This window comes from Podospora anserina, chromosome 3, assembly GCF_000226545.1.
Source record: "Podospora anserina S mat+ genomic DNA chromosome 3, supercontig 2".
NCBI lineage: Eukaryota > Fungi > Ascomycota > Sordariomycetes > Sordariales > Podosporaceae > Podospora > Podospora anserina.
Genome location: NW_001914856.1, coordinates 2,383,182 through 2,404,374, shown reverse-complemented (window position 1 = coordinate 2,404,374; position 21,193 = coordinate 2,383,182). Strand labels below are relative to the sequence as shown.

General features: G+C 53.4%; 9 protein-coding genes across 9 annotated transcripts; 5 read left to right on the top strand and 4 right to left on the bottom strand.

The window, feature by feature from the left end:
- Nucleotides 1-11: 11 nt before the first annotated feature.
- Nucleotides 12-435, top strand: PODANS_3_8680 (uncharacterized protein; the record flags this gene model as incomplete). The annotated part of the gene is made up of 2 exons (XM_001909640.1): nt 12-125; nt 202-435. 2 exons carry the CDS (start codon nt 12-14, stop codon nt 433-435), a joined length of 348 nt encoding a protein of 115 aa, XP_001909675.1.
- Nucleotides 436-668: 233 nt separating this feature from the next.
- On the bottom strand, nt 669-2,304 carry PODANS_3_8670 (uncharacterized protein; the record flags this gene model as incomplete). The annotated part of the gene is made up of 2 exons (XM_001909639.1): nt 669-889; nt 951-2,304. The coding sequence occupies 2 exons, from the start codon at nt 2,302-2,304 to the stop codon at nt 669-671; spliced, it is 1,575 nt and encodes a 524-aa protein (XP_001909674.1).
- Nucleotides 2,305-3,430: 1,126 nt separating this feature from the next.
- Nucleotides 3,431-3,664, top strand: PODANS_3_8660 (uncharacterized protein; the record flags this gene model as incomplete). Its single annotated transcript, XM_001909638.1, has 1 exon — nt 3,431-3,664. The coding sequence occupies one exon, from the start codon at nt 3,431-3,433 to the stop codon at nt 3,662-3,664; it is 234 nt and encodes a 77-aa protein (XP_001909673.1).
- A 509-nt stretch (nt 3,665-4,173) lies between these two features.
- PODANS_3_8655 (uncharacterized protein) lies at nt 4,174-5,115 on the bottom strand (the record flags this gene model as incomplete). The annotated part of the gene is made up of 2 exons (XM_001909637.1): nt 4,174-4,770; nt 4,921-5,115. 2 exons carry the CDS (start codon nt 5,113-5,115, stop codon nt 4,174-4,176), a joined length of 792 nt encoding a protein of 263 aa, XP_001909672.1.
- A 1,438-nt stretch (nt 5,116-6,553) lies between these two features.
- Nucleotides 6,554-7,172, bottom strand: PODANS_3_8650 (uncharacterized protein; the record flags this gene model as incomplete). Its single annotated transcript, XM_001909636.1, has 2 exons — nt 6,554-6,993; nt 7,115-7,172. The coding sequence occupies 2 exons, from the start codon at nt 7,170-7,172 to the stop codon at nt 6,554-6,556; spliced, it is 498 nt and encodes a 165-aa protein (XP_001909671.1).
- A 3,239-nt stretch (nt 7,173-10,411) lies between these two features.
- Nucleotides 10,412-12,275, top strand: PODANS_3_8640 (uncharacterized protein; the record flags this gene model as incomplete). Its single annotated transcript, XM_001909635.1, has 3 exons — nt 10,412-10,670; nt 10,811-10,876; nt 10,963-12,275. 3 exons carry the CDS (start codon nt 10,412-10,414, stop codon nt 12,273-12,275), a joined length of 1,638 nt encoding a protein of 545 aa, XP_001909670.1.
- An 889-nt stretch (nt 12,276-13,164) lies between these two features.
- On the bottom strand, nt 13,165-14,388 carry PODANS_3_8630 (uncharacterized protein; the record flags this gene model as incomplete). The annotated part of the gene is made up of 1 exon (XM_001909634.1): nt 13,165-14,388. One exon carries the CDS (start codon nt 14,386-14,388, stop codon nt 13,165-13,167), a length of 1,224 nt encoding a protein of 407 aa, XP_001909669.1.
- A 1,065-nt stretch (nt 14,389-15,453) lies between these two features.
- PODANS_3_8620 (uncharacterized protein) lies at nt 15,454-19,228 on the top strand (the record flags this gene model as incomplete). The annotated part of the gene is made up of 2 exons (XM_001909633.1): nt 15,454-18,515; nt 18,571-19,228. The coding sequence occupies 2 exons, from the start codon at nt 15,454-15,456 to the stop codon at nt 19,226-19,228; spliced, it is 3,720 nt and encodes a 1,239-aa protein (XP_001909668.1).
- A 639-nt stretch (nt 19,229-19,867) lies between these two features.
- On the top strand, nt 19,868-21,075 carry PODANS_3_8610 (uncharacterized protein; the record flags this gene model as incomplete). Its single annotated transcript, XM_001909632.1, has 2 exons — nt 19,868-20,344; nt 20,422-21,075. The coding sequence occupies 2 exons, from the start codon at nt 19,868-19,870 to the stop codon at nt 21,073-21,075; spliced, it is 1,131 nt and encodes a 376-aa protein (XP_001909667.1).
- Between the last annotated feature and the right edge of the window lie 118 nt (nt 21,076-21,193).

Genomic DNA, 21,193 nt, shown 5'->3' with positions numbered 1-21,193 from the left:
AAGCAAGCAGAATGGACATCACCCGCCCCACCTCCGCCCTCCACCCCGGCTCCCCCCCAGAACTCACCCCAACAGAGCAAGAAGTCCTCGAGGAATATGAGCGGTTGGCAGATAACATGAAAAAAGTTTGTCCCTTCCCTCCTTTCGTTTCCCTTTCACCATCATCATCGTCAAAATCTAACACCCCTCTCCACCCCACAGCTCGCCTCCCTCCTCGACACCCTAGCCTCCAACCCCACAGTCGAAATCCTCGATGGCCTCCGCGAGCTCGAGCGCAAGACCTCGTTGGTTTTCACCCTCCTAAAAGCAAGTGTCTACAGCATTGTTCTGCAGCAGGAGATGGGCTGGGGTGGTGGGGGTGATCAGCAACAACAACAACAACAACAACAACATCAGGAGGGGGATCACTTTGATGATGATGATGATGATGAGTGAGAAAAGTCATATAGACATAACAAATCACAGGAGGAAAGATGTGAGCAAGGAAAGCAAAAGATATGATACCCAATACAACAACCGCTTCACACCACCCTTCCATTTACATTTTCTTTACTTGAATCAAACATGTTTTTATACAATTGTACAATGTCTACCATCCTTTTCTTACACACTACCACCCCCCCCTCTAAAGTTCTTTTATATGCACTGGAGAAGTTTTGTTTCAAGATTTACTGAGTAGCACCGCCATAATACACCTTTCTCACATCCACCAGCTTCCTCCCCCGTCCCATGGCGATCTCCTCGGGGTCCTTTTGGTTAAACAGCGCCTCAAACGTGGCCTTGACCGTGTTCATCGGGTTGCGAGACCGGGGGACGCGAGCCGACAGATCATAAATACCCGCCGCGCGGCAGATTTCGAAAATGCGGTGCTGGACTCTCAGACCGAACCCTGTTTTTTTTCTTCTCGTCAGCATCACCGCAACTCCGAGGATCAAAGGGAAAAAACATACCAGGCGGCCTAGCAAACAACTTCACCACCGTCCCCGAAACCTTGGCCTCCACGTTCCCAAAAATCGTCCTATTCTCATACCTCCTCACCGGCCTCATCTTGCTGATGGCGTCCAACCTCGCCTTCGTGGCCGCCACCATCGGCTCCTGGCTCTTCGCATACCCCAACCCCACCCACCCGTCCCCGTTGCCCGCAACCACAATCGTGACCGTGCTCTGAATCTTGCCCATCCTCGTCTGGTTGCTCACATAATTCACCACCAACGTCTTGCACTGCAGCGCCAGAATCTCCTGCACGCTCATCCCGCTCCTCCTCTTCAAATCCTGGTAGATACCCGTCTCGTCCAACCCCTCATCCGCCGGGTCAACCGCCGCCTTGTACAACCCCGCCACACCAGGCACCTTATCCGGCAACGCCAGCGCGAGCGAGCTTTGAGTCTGGATATTCTTGTCCGTCATGACCGACCGCTCAATGATATAACTCAGCACATCCGCATCCGTCGGCCCGCCGCTCACAACCCCCCCATTCTCCTGCTGCTTGGCCGCCTTGTTGATCTCCTCCTGCAGATACTTTTTAAACTCCTTGTGAGCATCATCCCTCACCTCCCCAGGCCACTGTCCCTCCTTGACCTTTTTCCACTCCTCCGGAACAAAGTCCTCCAGTCTCTTCAACGTCCCCGTCGGCTCCCCAACACGAAACTTGTCCGCCCACTGGATCAAATCACTAACGAACTCATCCGTGTTCATGAACCTCGCGTTCGGGTCGGGGGGGGAGATCTTCCTGCTGCGGGAGGCGGGGGGGCGCTTGTCGATAATGGGCTGGTGCTCGGCAAAGTCGTCAATATACGGCATGCGGTAGATGTCGGTTCTCAGCCTCCCCTGAATGGTGAGATCCCTCGGGTTGATGGTCGCTTCACCGGCCTCGAGGGCGGCGATTTGCTCGGGGGTGTACATCCTGGCGAGCTCGGCTTTTTCGGCGGGGGTGTACTTTGTGAAGGTTTCCGCCGTGAACTCGTCGAGGCTCTCCTGGGAGGCCAGGGGGTCGCGTTTTTCGGGCACGCCCAGGTCGCGGGAGGTGAGGGGGCGGAATCGGGACTTGGCGCGGAGCTTTTCTATTTCCTCGTCTGGGACGGCGGCGGGGTTCTTTTTGATGAGGCCCATTTCGTGGGCGGTGATGCTGCGGAAGCGGTGCTTGCGGGCTTGGGTGGCGGGGGTGGAGGAGAAGGGGCGGGATTGTGGTGGTATTCGAGAGGACGAGGACGAGGTTGTGGAAGTGGTTGTCGTCGGGGCTGTCGTCGAGAGGAAGCCAACCGAGGAGGCGAGCCTCCTGGCTGCTGGGCGAGCTGCCACACTCATAGCTTCCGTCGTTATATGTGTATGTCCCGCGGCGGGGGGGGGTTTACGGCGGGGTGGGAAAGGATGTCGCTGTGCCCGGAGGGAGAGAGCTTCGGCGGTCGCTACTGTAACTCTGGCGTCGTCTGTAGGTTCCCCCTTTTGAATTACACCCGAAAAGGTTCAACTGCCGACCGTTTAGAAAAAGTCTTGAAATTATCGGCCGGGAAGAAGCTCGCTCGCTCGCTCGCTCACTCACACACCTCTCCGAACAGACGAACGAGCAACCGAACGTCCAACAATTTTTTTGGGTCCAAGCTTCTTTCCAATTGGAAATTGGTCCGGGCGTTTTCGAACATCCCACCTTTTGCAACGAGCGGGACAAGCCGGGGGCTTTGTTCATTCCCAACTTTTCAGGCTTAAACAATGTCCAAATTCTTGGCAGATCCGAGATCTGGGGTCATCACGTGTCGGGTCATGTGATCCCCCTTTGCAACTCATCTTCCCTTCCCATTCATCAACCTCCAAAACGATCTCATAAAACACCCGCAGAAGAAGATCTCCCGTTCCTCACATTCCCAACAGTGCGCCCATCCACCACCCATCAGCACGGCCCAACCCAAAACACCATCCACGATGCTCCCCCACCAACCAATCACCACCCCCCCAACCAAGCTTACCTAATCCCCCATCCCCCCATCGTGCGACTTTCGTCGCTCTGTCGCAGACCTGAAACGACCCCCCAAGCCCCCCTTTTGCCGCCTACTGAAGACCATGTGGCCATCCGCCGAGAACGTCGCCCTTTTTAATCAATTGCACCGCTTTTTGATTGTGACGTCTGAGGTTTTATCCTATAATCTTCCCCCTTGCCCACTCACCCACTCCACGCGCCCATCCTTTCCTTTTTGCCTCCTCTCCTCCTCCAAAAACATCGTGAGATATTCTCACCTTCAAACCCATAATCTTCAACACGTTCATTTTTACCCTGTACATTTAATTATTCTATTCCGGCGAGCAGGCAGCGCCTCTTTAATCACACTACCTTCTTCATCCGTCCGAGACATCAAGTCATCTTTGCGCTATCCCCCGATAGCATATTCCATTTACGCGCCACCACATACCATTTATATAACCACCACACATAATCAAAATGGGTCAATTCGATTGGTTCTCCAGCATCGGCGCCACGCCAGAAGCCGTCGCCGTCCTCAACGACCAGCCCATCCTCTTCACCATCCTTCTCATCGTTCTCGTCACTATCATCCTCCAGTGCGTCCTCATCTGGTACATCCACTACGCCACCATGAAGCCCGAACAGAAGAAGGCAAAGGAGGACAAGAAAAAGAAGAAGCAGGCTGAGAAGGGTGGTGGCGCCAAGAAATAAATTTGGGGCGCACCGTGACGCTTGGGAAACCGCATTCCATCAAAAGGGAGGGAGAAGACGATTTTGACTTGGCAATCGATGCTATAAACCAGGCTATCCATCCAGTACGTCGTGGAGGCTGAAAGGTCTGAAGGGCTGGAAAGTGGGCGAATTCTGCCTAGGCGTGGATACATGGGTGGAAGGCCCAGGAACCGTACGTTCGGCCCCAGGGGTTGGGCAAGAATTCCGGTCCGGAAAGGGGATATTTCGATGCATCATCGTTTTGGGCGCTTGGACAAGAACGTGCGGTCGCGGCTTGGTCGGCTCATCCTGGTTTGGGATGTCGTTGTGAGCTGCTGATGGGCAGGTACAGCTCTATGGCGATGGTCTGGTCGGTGTCTAGGTTGTGGCGGCTTTGAAGAGCCGGGTTCTGTCATTTTGACCGACCTGGAATCATGATTCGTGGTGCATATAACACGTCTTCAACTTTCCTCTTCACAGTCCCTTGTCGTGTGTTCGTCGTCTGAGCATTATTCAAAGTCCATGGTGTCAATACTCGAGCTGCGATCCCATCCTACGGCCTCTGGTTCTGTAGAATCACTATCCTGCTGGAGGGTGACCACATTCCCTTGTCCATCTGTGTAGAAGTACTCAGCTTCGGAACTGCCTTGCCAGTCGTCTGAATGAAGGGCTCCAATGTCGGAGGAAGAGTAAGGTGAAAATGAATCGGTCTCTGAGGGGCTGTCATCAGCATCGTATCCCTCATCATAGTCGTTATCGTCGTCGTAAATGCCTTCTGGAATGCCGCAATAGTGTGCGAGTCGGTTCGCTGTGGAAGCGTAATGGAGAGGGTTGATGATGGCCTCTCCGCATTCAGGAGGACCACATCTCTCCTCCGCAGACTTTGGTCCACCAAGGAGTCTCTGGGGAGCTTCCTCCTGCCTATTGTCATCTGCGTTTGTCTGAGATGTGCTGATTCTTTGGATCGGATCCGACCGAATACCCGTCTGGCATCGAAGCCAAAGGCGTTTGCGGATTTCGTCCTCGATTTCGTCATCGACATCCCATATCTCTGGGTCAATATCGCCTGGCATCAACCCCTCAACCTTTCTCCGAAGACTGGGTGACTGGGAGTGTTTCAGCCGGACGATACTTCTTGCCAGAGAAGGGATCATTTGCGCGTGTACTGCCATCGACTACGCCAGCTGTTAGTCGCTGTCACTGGGATACCGATTGCGATGTAAGAGTCTCACCTGTAAGTATGGAATGTTCCATACGGCTGGGGCAATGCCAATCAATGAAGGCAAATCATTGTTGGATTTTGTGACCTTCACCCCCGGTATGCTTTTCTTGACTCCGATCAGCTTCTGAAGCCCAATGTCCAGCAGTGTCATGGCTTCCTCCAATCTGTCCTCCAAGGGCAACCCAGTCGTTTCTGTGGCCTCGGTTTGATCGTCTGTTGAGTATGACATATTGATGTGGTAATGGATATCTACTTTCAACTCTTGAAAGCTGGCAAATGGTAGTTCGGGCGGTGCGATCAGACTGGAGGACAGGTCTGGGTGGTGTAGAAAGTAGACAGCCTCGGGATTGCTATGTTCAAGCTCAGGATGCGTCGCGTGTTTCAGTCGAAGATCAAGACCGAGCTCCAGCCAGATCTAAGGCATGTCAGCAACCAATACAAGACGACAGGACAGGAATGTAGGTGGTCTTACTCCGCACCCGGCGGCCAAGTGGGAGATTGTGACTTCAGTGTCAGGGTCTAGGCCTGCAACATCAAGGGGTTCGCCGTTCAACAGTGTTGAGAATTCCACCCGACAATCACCACCTGCCTTGGCTATCCAGATAATTGCTTCAGAGGAGGCTTTATATAGCTCGATGGCGTCTGGAACGTGGTCCCAGATTGCGGGTAAGGAGAGCACGCAGGAGCTGGTGAGAACAATCGATAGATCGGAATTTATGGTAGCAACCTCAATGCTTCCAATGTCAAACTCGGTTGTCTGGAGATCGTCCATGGCAAGCCATGTGGGAAGCGTTAGGCAGCAGCATCTCTCTGGAAAAGATTGAGGAGTGAGTGGTACGTTAGTTCACAAGTTAGGTAGACTGGCACTTTCCCTTTTGCACTTGATTGCTGTGTGCCAAGGAAGGAACGTCAGGTCAGGTCCATACCAAATTCTCTTTGGGAAGGAGCACTGGTCAAGTGCTGTCTGGCACTGGTGACAGTCCAGAGGTGATTTCTAGGTGATATGCTAGATGCAAAATAGACAATACCCGCCAAAGAAAGAGACGAGGATACATGTATTACCCCGTCTCGTCATTTTTGTGTAAAACCACGTCTTCCCCACGGTCTCCTCTAAAATATGTAAGGGTCAGAAATGCAACCATCATCCCCAGAATATCAAAATGCCAACCCATTGTTCCTGGTTTTTGTATCCCATATGTCCAAATGATTTTTACCAAGCAAAACTCGCAAGATGAAATGAAAGAGAACATCGGCCACCCAAAACACCAATTTTCGTCTGACATGAGGAAATACGAGACTCCGAGGCCCCCCAAAACAAATCGCGCACGCAGATCTATCAGGACCACTCCGAGATGCATAACCCCCCCAGAGCCATATGCAAAACCAGCCGGAGCTAGGTTCGCATGATAAGACCTAGAGAAGAAACAAATAGCCTTTCACAAAAGAACACGGAAGAACACCAAGATGGAAAAAGACAAAAGAGAGAAGGCGAAACATCTGCCATATCAGATGATTCCAGAAGAAGCAACACCGGCTTGATCGATCCTGAACTAGAAATAGCCCCAGTCCATTTATCTCCCAAGTTCCCGCTTTGCGCTTTGCTTTGCGACTGGGCACGTCAAGGGTCGGCAATTTTGTCGTCCTTGTGATATGGCCAAGCATCGCGACTACCTCTTCATGGTGGAACGCTGCAAGGCGGTTTGCAGCTCGGGGCGGTCCTTGAGTTGCTCAAAGGCTTCGGCAAACGTGAACCACTTGCGCTCCCGCTTCTCCTTCTCGGGCCACTCAATCTCCTCGCTGTTGACCGTCGCCTCATAAAATCGGTAAAGGGCCGCCTCCTTCTGCTTGGATTTGCCGGATGAGCTGTTCTTCTTGCGGGGACTGGTCTCTTCGATGTCGCCCAAATCATAGTCGATCGTCACCAGGATCCCAGCCTCCTCCCAAGCCTCGCGGGCAGCCGCCTCTGTGCACTCCTCGTCCAGCTCCCAGCCACCCTTGGGGAGGACCCAACCCTTGCGCCGAGTAGACTGAATCATGAGCACATAGCTCTTGTCGGCCGACAGAGGGACCACTCCAGCCACCAGACGCTCGCCTTTACTGTTGTACCCTGTGAGGCAAGAAAGTCAGTTTGACCCGTCCGTTTGGAGGTCTCCCAAAAACACAAGCCCACATAAGCAGTGGGAACCTTGAAACAAGCATTTCCCAACGACTTGGCCGAAGCGACTTACTCTGCTTAACACGCCCGGTACGCGACTCCATGGGACGATTGCTCCCGCTGGCGGCCATTGTGACTACTGCTGTGAAACCGTGGGTTTCGATTGTTGAGGGGTGCAGATAAGTACTCGATGCGAGCGCAAGTCGGCAAATGACGTGGGTGATCGGGGTATGTTGTGATAGGGGTGAGTGGATGTCTTTCCGAGCGCAGTGATGGGGCTGTGGGATGCAGTGAGTGCAGCCTCTTGCTTAAAGATTGTTGGCAGGCATGGTCGGAGAAGAAGTAGTTGCTTGGGTGTGGGCAGAAGTCAGAGATGGTGGTGTTCTGGCCAAGGTTTGTGACAGACGGTGATGGCTTAAATATGTCCGTCTCAGTGAACGTTGAGAGGCCTGTGGGGCGAGTGGTGAATGGCCTGGAATGAATGGGCTGGTGAAGCTCAATTCACGTCTGGAGAGAGCAAGCACCAAGTGAATATGGTCCCCTGTCAAAGCTCGCCTTGCGAGCAGGAGCAAGGCAAGTGAATGAGTGAGTGGGAGGTTTGATGAGCGAGAGAGGTGCGGCGCAGTTCTCGGTCCTGGTCCACGGGCAGTTCTGGTCCCTCCGCTACTCTTGTGTTACGAACAGGTGTTCTGCTGCAGCAAGAGAAGCTCGGTGGCGCTCTGGGAGGCGGAAGAGAGTGTGAAGCTCTACCACGAAGGCGAAAAGCTTCGGGAGAGCAGTCGGAGGTTGTGGTTCGTGGCCGACAAGGGGGCGTTGGAGTTGCGCGACGTTGGCGTCGGAGAAGAACTTTTTGGCTTTTGGCACTTTACGCGAACGCGCTCGGCGGCCGGCAACGGAGTCCAGCTGGCCCTTTGAAAGGCGGTCGCCCACACAACAACGACAGCTGAAGGAATCAGGTCGATAGGCCTGGACCACACCCGCAGGTCAGGGCACTCGAAAGGGGGGGGGGGGGGAACGAAAATAAAATAAAAATACGGTTGTTGCTACGTGGGTGAGCGAGCACCTGCAGGGTAATGTTGCCAGCCAAAGCACAAGCAGTCTCAGGCTCTCAATCAGGGAGGTAGCTCTGGACTCTTGCTGGTGGGCACACCGTTTGTGCCCCCCAGATCAAAATGAAGGAGGGGAAGCTTTTGCAGCGGGATAGAGTTGGCTTTTATGCTTTACGGCGTACATCATTCGTACAGGTACATGGCTATGGCCCCATGGGGGAGAACAGAAAAAGTCTCTTTGGGTTGGGACAAGCCGAGCCATCGAGAGGTCCTCTGCAACCTCTACTTCTTTGGCCCTCATGTGGTGTGTGTGCTGCCGTGGCATGGGGGCAGTTCACATAGCATTCAAGCCTCCATCTCTCTCTTCTGCCTCCCCAGGGTTCCGGGTTCCCCACACCTCATGGCGGCGAGGGGCATCACGGAGCTCGGCGTGATGAAAAAGCCATGGGGAAGAGGTAGAGCACAATGAGGGAGAAAGGAAGCTCCAACAAGAAGAGCAACTAAGATTTTGCCAGTTTTGGCTGAGTACCTATGTAGCAATGAAAAAGCTCCCGGTCGCGTGGGGTAGAGGTAGTAGGTACTTGTCCACCTCCCGCTTACAGATGCCACCACCTCACTCTACCTCCAGGTATCTGGCGACTGGCAACACTGGCATGGCACCTCTGTTCGGGACTCCCTAGCTGTCACTGGGCGGTCAGACAGGGGGTTTGACGCCACGGTTCCGCTTCCCAGTGTTCGGGTTTGGTTCCCCGGTATATTTTTCTCAAGACTTCCGTGCCGAAAGAAGAGAGAATTGGAGGGTACTTCACGAGGAACAAAGACGGGCTATGGAACCTCTCTTGTGTGGGGGTTTCCATCTGTGTTGCAACGCTTCCAATACAAGAAACCGAAACCCGGGACATGAATTCACCGAGTCAGGCTTGGTTCTGTCTGGTTCATCGTGGCTTGACTGCCACTGCCGACGGAACACCGTCTGTGGTCCACATATACTTCGTACTCTCCATGCCAACGTCACCTGAGATGCCGAGTGTCGAAGACTAGTGGATGGGAGCCGAGCGGGTGAGTCAAATCCTGCAAATTTCATTGTTTCCAGGCGGTGAAACATGTTTGAAGAGTGTAGTTCAGCCTTTGTTGAAGAAAGTCATCACTGTTACCCTGGATGTTGAGCTGATTACTAAGGTAGCAAGCAGCACGGACCATATCGGAGACAAGCTTTTGTGTTATCCGTGGTGACGACAGATCGATCAGCCCGCTCCCCACATCTCCATCTTTCTGGTGTCGTGAGCTGTCACGAGCCTCTATTGCTCGTACTGGACGATGGTCTTGAACAAAATAGAGAGCAACAATATCCATCTACCGATCATCTGGAGTCTTCTCGAATTACACCCACTTTCCTATCCCGTGTCAAACCCCCTGGATCAGCCAGCAATGAGCACTGCATATTTGACTGGTGCGGGGCAGCAGTTCGCACAGTTGGAGTGGGGGTCACACCATCGCGCATCTCAGTCCCGTCGTTCACCAACAGGCTTCTGCTTCTGCCTCTCTCTTTCCCAGCCTCACAACACCTCACCAGCAGCTCCAAACAACTTTCCGGGTTGTGGGCAGCCTATCACAGTCAGATGTACACATGACAACTCTTGGCCGCCAACCTCCCCTTTCCATCCATTATCATTTCCTGCTCCCACCCATCCCCAAACGCGACATTTGACCGTCACACTGTGGGGTCCTCCTTGACGGCCCCTCTGCGTTCGGGTTCTCAGCACCGCCGCCGTACGACACACTGGCAGTCCACCTAGCTGGGTCTTTTCCTGGAGACAGTGCTCGGGTATTTTGGTGTCTCTCAACCGCTGCCGAACACCTTCAACCAAGACCCGTCCGCTCGAGGCTTCCAATCCCCTCTTGGCCCTAAGCCATCACCCCGTCACCACAGACCTGATTGGATCCGGCTTGATCAACCACCCCTCGATATCGACGGAAACTGGACATACCACGGCGGATCTGGCACCTTGCCGCCTTTCCTGACGAGACATCTCGTTCCGTCAAGTTCCGTCCACCACACAACCTTCTTCCACAGGCACCCGACCCTAGGCCCCTGCCCGACTCCGGCGTGTGGGTAGTAGGTAGTACGGCCCGGCCCCACGCTGTCTTGACCAGCTGTTCGTGTCAACTGCGGTAACAGGGCAAGGCAACAGAATGGCAGGGACCAGGCCATACCTGCAGACCCCTGACGATGCTGCAGCAGCACCACTGTCATACATCTATCCAATCGGTGAGTTGCTTTTTCCTCAGCTTCCAATGCTCCTCATCCAACCATCTGGGCCATGTGCATCAACTGGGCACTACCGTTGGCTATCTCGCCTTGCCCACGCGATCTCCTCCCGCATTCTGTACAAGGCGGGTGGTCGTATGTCATGTTCAACCATCAACAGTCTCAACATTGTGTTTCTTGTCACTTGTCAGCCTCTCTGTTCTGTTGGGGTTATCCCACACACCCGCCTGCAGTATACACGGTCTCCTTCGTTTCCTTGTGTCAGAGATACAAGCGCACTCGTGGCGAGATTACGTCGAGATCACTGTGTGGTTGCTCTCCCACATTGACCTCGGTCAGGGCAAGCCCATATACTTGGCACACCTTCCCTGCCTTTGCCTCTTGGTGTTCTTTTCTTAGGCTTTGATACCTTGAAGGTACCAGTGATGTTGCTGACCACCGAATATTGTAGGGTACAGTAACTCTTCCGAGTGTGGATATTGTCGTGCCAGTTCAAATGGTCAGCCAGACAAACAACGTAATACCCCTTTTACTATTGGACCCTTTTTTGCCCTGTATGCTTTCGATTTTCGACATTTGATCCTAGCTGGCAGCATCTAACAGTGGTACTCTCTGTAGGATGGTCATATTATGCGGTCTCAAGGTCTTTAGAGCCCGCCTTTTATCAAAAGCTGGTGGATAGGTTTTGGCGTCGGTCGGGGACGTTGCTCTACCGACCAAACCAGAAGAATTCATGTTGTCCGCATTACACCCTCCGCCTAGACTCGGCCGAGTATAAGCCTACCAAGGACCAACGACAGGCTCTCAACCGCTTCAACCGCCACATCCTCGGAGATACCTATGCGAGAGACGCGGCGCGGCTGTACCCACGGTCACGCGAGCAAGCGAGGAAGGAAAAAAATGATTTTGACCTAGTCAGCAAGGTTCATGAGTCTGAAGCCAAGTATCTCAAAGGACCCCCACCGGCGCCATCCCACGAGTTCTCGGTCACGCTAGAGCCCGATGCATTCACCGACGAAAAGTACAAGGTATTCGAGAACTACCAGCGCATCGTGCATCGTGAACCACCACTCAAGATATCTCGCGTGGGATTTAGAAGGTTCTTATGCGACTCACCTTTGACCCGTGGCGCCATAGTGGGGGCGGACGGGACTGAACGCAAGTTGGGCAGTTACCATCAATGCTATCGGATCGACGGCGAGCTTGTCGCCGTGGGTGTTTTGGATCTCTTACCTAACGCCGTCAGTGCGGTGTACTTCATGTACCATGAGTCGATCCATTTTCTCAACCCAGGAAAGCTCGGGGCGATGAGAGAGATTGCTTTAGCTCGTGAAGCAGGCTATCGGTGGTGGTATCCCGGCTACTATGTCCACACCTGCGCCAAAATGAGATACAAGATTGACTATCGACCTCAATATGTTCTTGATCCGGAGACTCTGCAATGGGATCCACTGGACGAGGAGATGTTGGCGCTGTATGACAAGCACCATTATGTTTCTTTGTCGAGGGAGAGAAGGCGGCAGCAGCAGTTAATGAACGGTGACAGTGTTCTTGATGACGAAGAGGCCAACAACAACGACGAGGACGGGGGGACCCAACAGGAAAACGACGCCCTAAACGTCAAACCCTCCGAGGACGAAGACGACGAAGAGGAAGGTTTCCTCCTCACAAGCGATATGCCCGGTATCCCATCACTGGCCGAAATGGAAGAGGTAGACATGGGTGGTCTCCTACTCAAGTCCGACCAACATGACCGGTTCATCGAGGCATCCGAGCTGGTCATCTGGGACTCGGAGGAGATTAGCCAACACGGGAGGCTCAAGTCAAGGATAGCAGAGCTGGTGGCGGCGATTGGGCCGGACCTCATGGGGGAAATTTGCATTGATTTCCGAAAGAAAGCTAACAGACTGAGCTAGAATCCTGGCTGGATTTATGCTGCGTGGAAAAAATGGAGGGTGCTTTGGGATCTGCCAATTTAGCTGAATCCTGTATATCTGCCTCCTCCAAGACCTAGGCCCAAGCGAAAAGAAAATTGTGGGATGATGGGTACCCAGGGGGAGGGCCTGATGAGGATGAGGAGGGAGAATCTGATGGGGGGTTTATGCGGGGAAGTAGTCCCTGTTTCAGGAAGAACCCGCAGGTGCCTGCGGATTTTTTTGGATTTTTTCTCTGGTAGCGATGGATGATAGCGTTGAGAATAGGGATTGTATGAAATTGGCAGCGGATATGTTACAGGAGGTTTCACTCGCTCTTGTAAGTCGACTTTGGGGGGAGGGGGGTCTACATATACATAAAGTCAGGTAGATATAGACTTGAAGATCTTTCCACGAGACTCGAGCGTGAGCACGCGACACATATTCAGTGAGCGGGAAGTGTACCCGATTGCGTTGTGGGCAATACTAGCGAAATGCACCCTGAGCAGTGAAGGCGGTTGGAAAGATCGTGGCGGCTTGAGAAGGTTGAAATTGCATGTTGGTTAAAAACTCTAGCACTGCGGGATGGGGGATCTAAGATGACTTGACATGTAGCACTGGTATCAACGCCTTGCTAATTCCACACTTTGCAGTGTCTGGGTTGATGGACACTCTTTTGTTATTTATCATTCCACAACTCATATCTTGGTTTCTCTGATTAAATTCATCATGGAGTTCCGAATCATTTGCCACTTTTGACAGCCTTCTTATACACTTGACCACAACCCTAGCCCGATACTGCCAACATAGCATTTATGACCCGCCCGCCATGCTAAAGGAGAACTTGGCACAGCTATCATAACAACTCTTTCCAACAAAAACAAAGACCTCCTTATATCCCCCCCCTCAACTTCTGCAACTGACTGATAAGCCCATACCCACCATACCCTCCGCCCCCAGCAGCAGCAGCATTACCACCACCTCCTTGCCCTGCCGCTGCTGCTCCCTTATTATCGCCCTCTTTATTCTCCCCCTCCTCCTGTTGCTGTTGTAACCTCCCATTACTCCCACTCCCCCCATTACTCTCCCCCCTCCTATGCCCCTGCCCAGTCACCTCCCTCACAAGCCGTTCATGCCTCTCCCCCACAAGCCTAGCCAACCCCTCCACAAATTTCTGTCGTCCCCTCTCCTCCGCGGTCCCCTTCCAAACCTGACACAGATCCTTCAGCTCCTCCACCCTTTTCGCTGCGTCCTCAACCCCCTTGATAGGATCCTCCTTATTATCTAGCAAATCCAAAATCTCTTGCCTCAGTTCCTTCAGGACTTGCTGCCCCTTCTCCTCGGTAGAAAGCGCGCCCGTGTCAGGGGCAGATACCGACAAAAAAGAGGAAGAAACAGAGGTTTCCGACGGGGGAAAAACAAAGGACATGGCAGAGCCAAAGGTTGCCTGCGTTTCTGCCAGGCGGGAGCGGACGAGGGAGAGGGTGCGGAGTTGGGAGATGTATTCCGGGTCCGGGATGGGGGGGGTTTCCAAGGGAGGAGGAGGGGGAGGGGGGAGGGAGGATAAAGCGCGGGATCTGCTGGTGGTGGTGGTGGGGGCAGGGTTGGATTCTGAAGATGAGGGGTGGAGGATGGATTTTATGCCTCCTCCGGGGATGAACTTTGAAATTGGCGAGTCAAGGGTTTCGGTGAGGGTTTCGGTTAGGGAGATTGTCTCGCCTCGGAGGACTTCGACCTCGTAGGCTAGGCGGGAGCCGGAGCGGATTATTTCGTCGGTTAGTTGGGTTAGGATGGTGGTTAGGCGGGTTGTGTGGGCGGACAGTTGGGAGAGGGAGGACTGGGTGGTGATGGAGAGGTCGGAGAGGGGGAGGGAGTTGGGGGGGGGTTGGTTGGGGGGAGAGCGGGAGGTTTGGAGTTGGGGGAGGGTGTTGTTTAGGTAGGTCGCTGGGTCGAAGGTGGGGGAGAGGAAGTCGGCCAGGAAAGGATCGGCGACGTGGTCGGATAGGGGTTGGGCGGGTTGGCGGGATTGGTTTCTGGCGTGGATGGCGATGTCACGAGTTCGGGAGGCTGCGCTGCTTTGGCGGCGGCGGGTGGTGGTTTTGGAGTCCCAGGCCATGATGACTTTGGTTTGGTGAGGGGGCTTGTGAGATTGGTGTTGGTGAGTGAGGCTCTGGGAGGTGAGATGTGAGTGAGATGAGTGAGATGAGATGACAGTAATACCCTTGCATGAGGTTGGATGTGGTCACTGTGCTGCCAAGACTTTGACAGGTTGACAGCTGTGCGGCGGGTGGCGGCTCGAACTCCACAGTGTGCCTCCTACAAAGGAAGTCGACTTATACCTGAGGCTTGGCCTTGGACGTGAACATGTGTTCCAGGTTCTGATAGAGTTATTCAGATGGCTTTTGTGATGCAAGCCTATCAGCGCCTCAATGGAGCATTGACCATGTGTCTCAGGCCTCAAAGCTTCATCTTGTCAATGGTGGACTTTTGAGCCTTGGGGGCTGACGCCACACAATGTGACAACTAAAAGAAGAGACGAGAGAGAAATCATGATCGTGATGGAACTGAATATATAAAAGAATCATTTTGTTGTGATTCACAGCTGTTTGGGTCCCTACTACAAGCAAGGCTGAGAGTGTTGCTGCTGTGTTGTTTGTCAAGCCTCGCAGTGGCTGGGAGGTTGGAACTCTGCCCCGCGGTTGCTGCCTTGAGTGCAGCCAGCGCGGTGCTCTCCTTCAAACCAACTTAACTGTCTTGACGCTTCTCCCCTCACCTCGCCAAACTCTGAAAAGGTGAATTGACCTTTCACAGGGAGCAGCCTCTGCGGCATTGAATTTTCTTTCTTCCTTCGTCCGATGTAGTGAATCTAATCGTTTCACGAGTTACACTGCGGGCTCGCCATTTTATCCTTCCTAGCAACTCCCCACTGGCCCTGGTATCATCATCGTTCACTTTCACCTCTTGAGGCAGCAAGTAGTCTGGTACCATCTCTTCCCCCACCACTTCTCCAGCAAATCAGCAAAGGACAACACTTCGTCCCGCCAACCCAACCAGTCCGATTTCATCATCTCCCGCTGGCTGGCGTGACACTCCAAAAACATTAGCCAGGCCCGCACACCGTCCTCACTAATTACCAGACGACGAAACTTGCGATATCATTACCTCAGAAAACAGAAACACCATGACACTGAAGCGGTTCAAGGCCGACGTGGGCACCGCCCGACAGAAGATCACTGGCGGTGGCCTCGCTGGAGTTCTAGACCTCAAAGATGGCATTTCTGATGGCGAGATCGTCTTGTCACTCCAACACCCCGAGCTTGGCCGAAAAGTACGGCTTCATTTGTTGGCGCAGGATACCGGCGACTACCCTGACAACAACTCATTCATGATATATACCGAGGATGACCCGCCAGCTCCTATCGAAAAGTTGATCAAGAGAACTGCCGACTATCTCATAGGTCTAACAGTCTACGAGGTAGCTTCAGAGATCTCCAAGCAGATGAGTTTGACGGGAGGTGTGTCGGAGGATCAAGACGAGGGAGACATGAGCGACGATGAGTTTGGCTTCCAATCCGAGGCCGACGACGATTACGATGACGAACTCTTCGGGCTAAAAGAGGGGTCAGGTCGACCCAAAAATGCAACGGCCAAGGAGCTGATTGCACTATCCCCGACGGATAAGCTGTTGCTTTCACGCCTGAAGCGCGACTTGCGCCAAGTACACAATGCCGGCTTCAAAATTGGGCTTGTCTCTAGCTTCGCCCAGACATCCATCTATGGCATCGTTTCGATCTCGGTGCGAGTTGAGAGCCTGGGGCTGTCGGAGGAGGTTTTGGAGGCGTGGAACCTGGAGGCTAGCGAATACATTGTGCTTTTGCTGCGCTTTGATGGCTACAGCCCGCTCGAGACTGTCATCGAGAAGGCAGTATCCTCAATCCAGGTCAGCTTTCGAATTCGCAAGTGCAAAAAGTACAAGCCATCGGAGCAAGAAGCAAGGAACGCATTTATTACTGTCACGAATCCTGGCGTGAGACCAGAAGATGACGACGAAGGGCAAACAGCTCAGGCTTCGGACACCGAAGCACTTCAGAAGTTTTTCATTTCCAACTCGTTGGATCAGTTCTTGAACGAGAGCTTTATTTCGATCGTGAAGACCAGAGAGAGAACGGGCTACGACTGGGACCAGGCAAATCGCCACTACCAGAACTGCGTAACCCAACCGGACGATCCAGTCCCGACCGATGAATCCGTGTCTGATGCCAGGCCGGAACGCCATCCACTGCTGGGGGATCACTTGAAAGATGCCCATGGAGGCGAGAGAAGCTTTCCTTTGGTGGCGATGCAGTTTGCTATGCGCTACATCATCAGGTGCACCGAATACTGTCTGAGATGTCATCAGAAAATCGAAGCTGAGTTCGAGGCACTCCAACCATATGTCTGCGATAACCCTCTTTGCTTGTTTCAGTACATGTCAATGGGATTTGGCCCCAGCATCGAGCCCATGATCCTCAACGAGCCGTATGTGGTTGATCTCCTCGTCAGCCTTTGCTACGCCGCGGTTTCAGACCCTTCTGGTCATCGGAATGCGCTACAACCGTTCGGCATCAGCTCTGCAGCCCAGGTAACCGGCGTCGGCTCTACAGCCCAGGTAATCGGCGTCGGCTCTGCAGCACAACCATCCAGCGTCGGCTATGGGGCGATACGCAACCTCCCGGTTGGCCTGCGATTTAAAGTACCAAATCTACTAAACGTGACAGGCTGCAAGTGGAGGGGGTTCCTGAATGGTAATAGGCTGGTTCTCTGTGAGAACATGGACGACATCCGACAACTGGCTGGGTACAAGTGGATTGCTTGGGTTACCACCGACAATATGATTCAACACGGACGAGTAGAGGAGGTTCACCTTCCAAGCAGCACCGCCGTACTTTCGATTAGGCCGGGGCATTCATATACTGCTCTTCCCGTCGATCAACGGGGGCTTCTCCAGGCGCCAGTTGGCATTGCTGGCGCGCCCGTGAGAGTGTTTCCCTACGACACCGACTTCGATGATCTGCCTGATGCCGATAAAGGCCACGCCATGAGACAAATTCTCGAGAACCTCCCTTCCATTCTTCAGATGGAGGCATGGTTGACAAGTCATCCGCGATGTTTGTTCAAGGACATGGACGGAATATCACCTGCCGCAGCTTCCATTTTGCAGTGGATCGTCTCATCCAACAGATCTTGCATCTATCAAGTTGATCGCCGCCGATATCGAGCATCACCCGAAAATCCAGAACAACCAGCAGGAAAGGGACGAGATCGACAGCACCAGCGCATCTTGGGAATGGACTCATGGGTTCAGTTCCGGTTTGCCCAAGGCTCGCCCGAGAAAGAACGCCAGTTCTCTCGGGCACTCCAACAAATTGCTAGCAGAAAAGATTTCAAGGGTCATCCTACCATTCTGGCGTGGCATGGGAGCAATCTTGCTAATTGGCACAGCATCTTGCGAACAGGCCTGGATTTCAAGGTTGTCGCGTGCGGCCGTGCCTATGGCAACGGGGTCTATTTCAGTCCAGATTTCAACACGAGTATCTACTATGCACAAAGTGGTATGACATGGCCCAACTCTGATCTCCAGATCACGCAGTGCATGAGCCTGAACGAGATCATCAATGTGCCCGAGGAGTTTGTCTCGGCCGCCCCACACTATGTTGTGAGTCAGTTGGACTGGCAACAGTGTCGCTACCTGTTTGTGAAACCGAGACCTGAGTTGTGCTCAACGCAGGTTTCAACTCAGGCTTCAACTCAGGCTTCAACTCAGGCTTCAACTCAGATTTCAACACAGGCTTCAACTCCGGTTCCGGTTACTCCACATGGTAGCTATACCCTGGCGCGTAACAAATCCAACGTTACAACCAAACCCAACGTTGGAGCATCCACACCTCCCAGCACCCACGGCAAGGGTGCGGTGCCTATGCGCACACAGCAAAAGGGACGTGAGGTAAAGGGTGAAAATTCTGCCGTCCTCAAGATCCCTCTGTCTGCCATCCCTTTGAGAACAATTCAGGTAGCGGGGACGGATGCAACCACCTCAACTTTGCTGGCCAAGCGAGTGCGTGACAGCCCCGAACTTAGCGAGGACGAAGATGCCGTAGACGTAGCTCTCTTGGTTAGCGACACAGAGACAAATGGACCAGTCGCTCAACGCCGTAAGAAAATGATCACGGCGCAGGGGGATCGCGCGAAGCTTGGACTTACACCGTCAGTAAATATCACGCCCTTGTGGACGTAACGGCTTGCTAACTTTACATTACAGACCCGCCCATGACATGGCGATGACTGACTTTGTCCCCGGCACACTCGATTTCTCGGCACTTCCTAATCTACCGCCCCCGTTGAGTGGAAATGAGTCTGCGATCAAGGCACTGAGTCGTGAGCTCAAAAGCCTTCAAGTTTTACAGACCAGGACACCATTGCACGAATTGGGATGGTACATTGACTTTGACAGAATCGAGAATCTCTTCCAGTGGATCGTCGAGCTTCACTCTTTCGAGCCCTCCACGCCGCTTGCCAGGGACATGAAGAAAGCCGATGTCAAGTCACTCGTCTTTGAGATTCGCTTTCCAAAGTCGTTCCCGTTTGACCCGCCGTTTGTACGGGCCATTCGCCCGAGATTTCTAGGCTTTCAGCAGGGAGGCGGTGGTCATATGACGGTGGGCGGGGCGATGTGCATGGAACTACTGACTTCGACGGGATGGAGTCCTGTGAGCAGCATGGAGAGTGTGTTGATGCAGATTCGGATGGCCTTGTTGAGTGAGGATCCACGTCCGGCACGTTTGGCTCCTGTTGTCAAGGGGCAACGGCACCAAGACTATGCTGTTGGGGAGGCGATTGAGGCGTACAGACGGGCTGCGGGCGCGCACGACTGGAAGATTCCCGAGGATTTCTTGGAGACGGCGAATGGTGTTCAGTGAGGGGAAGGGAGTGTTTAAGGATATGGGTAAAAGCTGGTGTATAGGACACCTTTGGCAGCAGGGTTCGAACCCACCCTTCAGCGGAATTAATTCAGCGGATAATAGTATTATTAGTGTGTTTTGGGAGGCTTCTCGAGATTTTAGCTGGATAAACAGAACAGTTTTCTTGAGAGGTAACAATAGGCAAAAAAAAAGATTGCACATGTACATCTGAGAGGTTCATCAATGAGAAAGTAAACAAAAAAACTGGTTGTTAAGAGTGACGAGAAAGGGGCTAGACGCCATGGTGTGGGGTTAGTGATGGAGATCCACAGCTGAGGCAGAGCTACTCCCCTGTCAATCTGGGTGATTCAGCTTTTGGAGCTTTCTCCAGCCTCACCCCCCACACCAACAGCCTCGCCAATCCAGCGACTTTTTTTTTGGAGCAGCAAGCAGGGGGGAAAAAAGTGCCCCGCCTAGCAACTGTCTCTCCGAAACTTTTGATTTGCGACAGCCTTGCCGCGACACGACAACTCCTCCCAGGGCGATTTGCGGTTACCGTAACTTTTTTTCCCACAGTCAATCCCAACTGGGGCCTGATCGCGCGCCCTGATTTAGACACCTACCACCACCAGGGAAAAGAAAAAGAAGAAGAAAAAGATGGCCTCCTCCACAAACGTCCACCTCTCCCCCGCCGAGCTCTCCTACCTCCACACCTCCCTCAGTCTCAACCCCCCCATCCGCCCCGACGGCCGCTCGCCGACTCAGTACCGGCCTTTGTCCGCCGAGACGGGGATCCTGCCTGGGACGAACGGCTCGGCTCGGATCTGCTTCGCGGACGGGACAGAGGCGATCGTGGGGGTGAAGGCAGAAGTGGAAAAGACGAGGCGGAGGTGGGATGACGATACTATCTTTGGGGAGAATCAAAACCAGGAAGAAGGAGAAGAACAAGATGAGGGGGAGGAGCAGGGGAGTAGTGATTGGGTTGAGCTCACGGTTGAGATTCCGGGGTACAGGGACGATGATAGTGGGACGGTGTTTTTGGGGCAGATGCTTTGTGAGGCGCTGCTTGCTGATGGAGGGTTTGTGAGGCGGTTGAGGATTAATAGACGGTTTCATTGGAAGCTTTATCTTGATGTGAGTTTTGTTTGTTTGAGAGAGAGAGAGAGAGAGAGAGAGAGTGATGGTGTGGTGGTGCTAACTTTGGGGTGTAGATTTTGTTGATCAGCCCGCCGCTTTCGTATCCGCTTCCATTGCTGTCATTAACAACCCACCTCGCCCTTCTGGCCACCCGCCTCCCTAAACTCAAGTCAGAAGGGGATGAAGACCCGTTTTTTGACGACGACTGGGCTGCGGCGCCGTATCTGTACGCACGAAACCCGACCACGAAAAGAGTTACCGAACGCCCGCCTGTGACGTTGCTGGTGATGGCGGTGGGGGGGAATGTCATTTTTGATCCGAGCAAGGAGGAGCTGGCAGTGGCGGATGTGGTGCTGGCTGTTTCGGTTGGGGATGACGCTTCGTCGCGAGAGGGTGGGATGGATGTGGATGGGAGGAGCAACAACTCGGGCAGGAATCTGAAGCTATTGTCTATCAGGACGGTGGACCCGCCTTCGAGACTGACGCCGCCGGGGGTGGCCAACGCGGCGAATAGCGCTTATGGGCATGCGCAGGTTGTGAGTACGGGTGCGAACCAGAAGATGCCCGAGGCGAGGCAGACGGAGAGCGAGGCTGTGGAGGGTGTTTGGAAGCCGCCTAGGGGTGGTGCCAAGGCTGTTGTGATGGGGGCGTTGGTGCAAAAGGTGCTGGTTAGAGGTGGGGTGGCGGATGAGGTGCTGGATGCTTTGGAGGGGGTTGACACTTCTTGAGACAGGGGGGAATTGTCAAGGGAGGATTCTGAGGGTCAAGAAAGAAAGGGGTATAGATTTATTTACGCCTTTCGGCCGTTGTGGACGTTGTTTGTACATAATTTTACATGTTACGTTC